General features: G+C 36.4%; 1 protein-coding gene across 4 annotated transcripts in view; it reads left to right on the top strand.

The window, feature by feature from the left end:
• The first annotated feature begins 276 nt into the window (after positions 1-276).
• The window catches only part of AGFG1 (ArfGAP with FG repeats 1), a 66164-nt gene continuing 60440 nt past the window's right edge, over positions 277-6000 (top strand). The window contains exon 1 of one of the 4 annotated variants that reach the window (XM_015585414.2): positions 277-295. In XM_015585414.2, coding sequence (XP_015440900.1) covers positions 294-295 — 2 coding nt within the window. In that variant the 5' untranslated portion in view covers positions 277-293. Of the gene's footprint in view, positions 296-375; positions 524-920; positions 1070-6000 lie in introns of those variants that run through there. The other 3 variants (XM_015585413.2, XM_006906653.3, XM_025043253.1) reach the window with 3 other exon arrangements.

The raw sequence follows: 6000 nt of genomic DNA, 5'->3' as shown, positions 1-6000 counted from the left end.
GGGGTTGGGGATGGGGTGGGGGCCCGTGCGGGTCCTTTGTGCGCCCCGCCTCTCAGCGGCCGGGGCGCGGCGGTCCCCAGCGAGGCACCTGCCGGGCGCCCGTAGAGCGGGTTGGGGGGGCCGCCGCGGTGGGAGAGGGTGGGGACCACGCATATCCTGTACGCCCCTCGGGTCCAGAGTACTTAGGTCACTGGAAAGAGGAGCCGGGATTAAAATGTCTTAATGGCAGAGATAGGAATCCCAAGGGAAAAGTTGGGGAGGATTCATTTCGGGAGAGGGAAGAAGAGGAGCAGATGTGAGTTTGAGGGGTTTTTAGCTTTATGATTCAAAGAGAATCTTGAGGAGTTTAGGGGAAAGTTTTCATGGAAATAAGGGTATTGATTAGGAGCTGTGTCATTCTAAACATGGTGGTGATATTTGTAAGAGTACTCTGTCAATACCTCGTTCTGGCTGTGTGTAGAAATGGGGAAAGATGGAAAGACAGCATTGTTTTAGAAAAACGGAGACTTGAATTACTGGGACGGTTTGTATTTGTTGTTCTTTGCTTCGTTCAGCTCTATTTTGATAAGATGTTCGTTGCTGTGAAATTTCTTTCGGAAAGTTTGCAAATGATTTTGGAACTGATGATAAGATGTTTTTTATGAACTAAGTATAAGATTCAAAGTGTGTTTTCGACGAAGTGGTAGTTACTAAGTATTTTTAAAAGCTTTGTTGTTCCAAAACATCTGAAATTCTTTTGTTTGTACCATTCCTTCAAATAAAGTAATTTGGTTACCCACCTCCCCAAATAATAAAAAAAAACAACAACAACATTATTGAGACAGAGTACGTAATATAGGAGAAAAATCACATTTGGAAAATGCAGGACATGCCCAGTAGTGCACGGGTTACTTTTTTGAGTTGGGCGAAGAAGTCTTATTAATTGTTAGTCTTCCATGACTGTTATTTCCTCAACAAATATTTATTGGATACGTAGTAGGTTCTGCGTGAAGCCTTCGGGCTTTCTGATAAATACAGCAAAATCCTTGTTTTCTCGGTGCTTACGTTCTAGTGGAGGAGATGGTGATATGTAAGTAATTAAATGAAAAACTGTCAAGGGAAAGTATGCACAAAACTAGTTGATAGGGGGGACCTTGTCTGAGAGTTACTTTTAGACTGTGTAGTCAGAGGAGCATTCTGAGGAGTTGGTAGTTAGTGATATTATTGAATTACCCCTGAATCATAGAGCTAGGTGATATCTTGGAGATTGGTTCACACTTTTCATTTACAAATAAAGTTAAGTGACTTAATGTTGTGCAACTTTGATTCTAAAATGAAGCCAATAGTCAAATTCATTTTAACTGTACTTGACTTTTATTATGTACATAATAAGTATATCCCGCTTTTACTAAACACAGGGTCCTTTGATACATTTAAAGTATTTGGCTTGAAAAAATATATGTATATATTTACTGTTTTGGATTTCTGCTATTTCTGTGTAGCCCTGTGTTAAGTATAGCAGGGCAACATTTAGTTTATTGCAGCAAATGCATAATATTATGAAGTATTTACAAATTTCTTCCTGGATTCCATGTTTCGAAGCATTCTATATAAAAGTATACCTCAGAATGATGACAATTGTTTATTTTAATGGGATTTTATAAAATAGGGCTTTGTGTCTCTTTTGAGTGGTGATTCCACCAAAAAATACTTACAGCTTACTTGGCCTGGGTCATACACAGTGGGAGACACTGGTTACTTGGATCCTCCTGTCCTTACGGAGTTTGCATTCCAAGTATATAAACATAGTTACAATATATTGTAACATTCCCTTTCTCTGAATGAGCTACAGATGAAATATGTAAATAATAGAGAAAATGTCACAGAAGATTTGATGTCTGAGAACAAAGACCATTAAAGACAAGATCCATGTGGCAGGTGGGTCTCTGTAGTTGAAAGAACAAGTCTTATGAGCTAGATAAACCTGGTTTTGAGTCCTGGCTCTACTTATTATCTATGTGGTATTGAGAATATCACTCAGTGTCTTTGAACTTGAGTTTTCCCATCTATGAAGTGGTGAGGATACAGTTTACCTTGTAGATTTTGGATGTAGATTAGTTTTCAGTATTTGAGATAATGTGTGTTTAACATCTCATACAATGCCTGGGAAATAGTAGTTGGCCAATAAATGAGAGACATTATTAAAAAGGGGGAGAGGATGTCCCATGAGTAGGGAACAGTATGAGAAAGACATCGAAATGGGAAGCACTTTTATAAAAATCTGTTTTGATTTTTTAGATGTAACTCAAAACCAGACTCAAATTAGTTTAAAAATATGAAGGGAATTTATTATTTGGTTTTAAATAAGACTTTATCCAGTGGCTTAATGATGTTGCCTAGATTTTCCCCATCTGCCCCCAGCTCCTGGAGCTATATACTCGTCCAACTTTTCTAGAAGTTCTGCAATTCACTCTAGGTTAGCTTAGGTCATATAGTTACCTTGAACCAGAGCCTTTATTGGACACATGTTCTACACTGACTTCATTGGAACAACAAGGATCCCCAAATAAAGTTCCCAAATCAGAAGTCTGGGATTCTTGGGGAGGAGGGAATGGTTGCTGGATCAAATGTCTGTTGCAGAAATATTGAAGGGAAACAGCTCCTGAGGATTTTTTTTCTTTGAAAAACAATAATGCAGGAAAAAATAAGAATAACATTTCTATTGATTTTAATGATAATTATGTATTTATCATTTAGATGACATGATATAATTGAAAAAATATAAATTTTGAAGTCAGGTTTTGATACTGCCACTATCTTTATGACTTAGGGCAAGGTATTAAGCCAGGCCATAATGTGCAGATTGGCCTGGATCCAGCCTCTCAGTCTCAGTTTCTTTGTGATAAGAAGATGATAAAGTATACCTTAGGATTGTTATGAGGATTAAATGGTGCAATTCATTGAATATTTATTGAACACATACTATATGTGAGGATGGGGCTAAGCAGTGGATATACATGTATTAAATAAGACATACTAGCTGCCATTCAGAAATCTTGATGTACCTAGAAAATTTTTATAAACAGTAAATGGTGTCTCGAATTCTAAATTTTAGGATAGTCACATATCTTTTATCATTCATTTAACAATATCTGTTTTAATAAATTAAATGTTAATATTACTAGACTCAGAGCTAATCTTTTCTTTTTTTCAGAGGACTGTCTTGTAAGTTGTATGATGTTCATTAAGAGTATTTTATTTAACTGAATTCAGATTGTGAAACTTTAAAATAGGCTTTAGACTTGGATGTAGTCAAACTATTCCTTATTCATGTAACGTTGATTTGCCACTTTCAGGTTCTATCAATAGAAATATTAAAATGATGAGTGGACACTTTATTATAGCCAACAGTAAAATACTACCTTCCTGTCAAAGACCTTTAAGTTGATTTAAAGACTAGTTTTGGACCAAATTATTTGATTTGTATAGACTAACATTAGTGTAATCAGTAAATAACATAAGACTTATTCTATCCTTAAATTATTCATGAATTTTTCAGAGTTTAGATAGAATTAAGAAAGATAACAGTTGAGAAATACTTTCTTTCTCTTAATACCAGCTGTTGTATGTGGACAATGCATTCATTTAAACTTGGGATTTCACAGGCAGATAAATGTAGCTGGATAATAACTTACACTTTATAATTTTGTGTGCATTTTCACTCTTATGGTGAATCTTTATTGTAAGAATTTTAACTTTTTAAAATTAAAGTTGAACAGAGGACAAGAGACATTTAATTTGTCTTTATACAGTTATTAGCCGTAGAGTGGATTGTAATCAAATATCCTTTAAGAGTTCCGATTATAGTATTCAGGACCTCACGAGGTCACAGGGGGCAGTGATTTAAATCCTTAATTCCTTTTCCACTTTTTTTAGTATTCTAATGTGGCTACATTCAGGGAGATATTTTGACAATGGAATACAATTTCAGTTTACTGTAAGTGAGAAAACTTTGATACCTTTTTAATTGCTAAATTTTGCAAGCTCTTTGATGCAGGAAGTATGAAAATCAGTGCAATCAACAATCTGGGCAGATATAAAAACACTTTCTCATTTCTCTCTCCAAACCTTTATCTCTTGGTGGCTGTAACTTGGAACTCTAATTTGGAACAGTTGTGTTCAGTAGGTATGTAGTCTATAAAAAGATTGCTGGTGTTCAGTAAAGAAACTTGATATTTTTGAAATGTAAAAATTACTCAAGTTTTCTAGGAATTCTTTTTTCATCAATTAAACAAAACAACCTATAAGTATATGTCGATTATGTTTAATTTTGACAAGAGCCATTTATTTTCATTCTTTTTTTGTTTCATTTTTAATTCAACTTTAATTTCTATCAAAAGAGTACTCACATAATTTTACAAAGGAAAGAAAGGCTTATAGTGAACAGAAACAGTGATCTATTCCCTTCTTCCATTTCTGATTACCACAGACAGTTACTTTGACTCTTGTCTGTTCCCTTCTTCTGTGTTTACCTTAATATTTCTAACTAACATGTTTAAAACATAGCTATTTTTAAAATTTTTCCATTTTGGCTTTTACCTATTGGCTGGTACAGGGAGGAAGATAAAGATTTGGCCTTCTTAACACTTCTCTTACTCTCTCCACTTACACTTTGCTTCTGCTCCCTTAGTATAATTATATCACAATTTTTGGTTAAATCATATTCTGTATTTGCCTTATCGCAACTGTGTACAGAGTATTCTCGCTGTCGTGTAATGTATTAGTATTACATATAGTTTGCTTCTTGTATAATCTTTTTCTCCCTGAAATTTCTAACTGTCTAGTTTTCTTCACTGGCTTTGTTTTCCATGTATATACCATTATTATATTCTCAGATAAATTACCTTTGCCGGGGTATAAAACTTCTTTCAGTATGATCAGACACATCAGGTACCCCCCCACCCCATGAATCTTTTCCAGGTACTTCTGTCATCTGGTCTGGAAATGCTGCTCTCTAGGCCTGCTGTGCAGCTGTCATCCTGGGACTTTTCTTCTGCCTTCATTGTGGAGATTCCTTTCATACCTAACCTGTGTTCCACCCTGTCTGCCCAGGACACCTACATCACCATTAGCCTTCTGATCAGAAGTTAACGGGAGATCATTTTTGAGAGTATATGGCTGAGAATGTCTTATTTTGCCCTCATTTTAACTTAATAGTTTGTCTACATTCACAAAGGTGAAAATACCCCTTGGGATTTTTAAGGCATTGCTTCGTTATCTTCAAACCTTCAGTATAGCCATTGAGAAGTCTGGAGTTGTTCTTATTACTGATTCTTTGTGTCCTATCCCCCCCTCCCCTGCCCCCTTTGGGAGTATATATGATCCTCTTTTTTTTTTTTTTTTAATCCCTGGTGTTCTGACATTTCTATCGAAGTATTTTGGTATAAGTCTTTGTTCAATGTTGAGGCATTTTTGGGGACTCATTGATTTGGAAACTCATATTTTTTTAGTTCAGAGATATTTTCTCCAATCTTCTTGTTGGGGAAAAAGCCTAGCTGCCACTGTTCTAGGAGCCACATCGAAGGGGTCCCCGGGGGGCATAGAATTTATCATTCAGTTTGTGGATTCTCGGATAAGCCCCCAGTTTTTAGCATGGTACCTGGTAACCATCCTTACATATGCCCGAGTCCAGAGTCTATTTGGTGGTCTCTCCAGAGTAAATTTTTCTTCAGGTTTTTCTGCCTGAGACCTGGTAGGGGGGGTCGTCTCGTAGCCGTAGGGAAATGGGGAGGCTGTTTTTGACTCTTCATAACCCCCCGCTCCAACTGCACCGGATTCCTTTGGTAATCTTTCAAGGGTTCTTGGATGGGAATTGACTTGTAATTGGCTTCTCCCACCTCTGCAACAGCTTCTATTTTGGCTTTCTTTACTCTGTGAAGTCAGTTACTGCTGGTATGTTCACTTTTTATCTTCCAAATTTTTTAATCAGAGAACTGTAGTGTGCTTTTGGACTCTTCCCTT

This window comes from Pteropus alecto, unplaced genomic scaffold, assembly GCF_000325575.1.
Source record: "Pteropus alecto unplaced genomic scaffold, ASM32557v1 scaffold110, whole genome shotgun sequence".
In the NCBI taxonomy this organism is placed as follows: Eukaryota; Metazoa; Chordata; class Mammalia; order Chiroptera; family Pteropodidae; genus Pteropus; species Pteropus alecto.
This window is presented reverse-complemented; position numbering and strand designations above follow the sequence as displayed.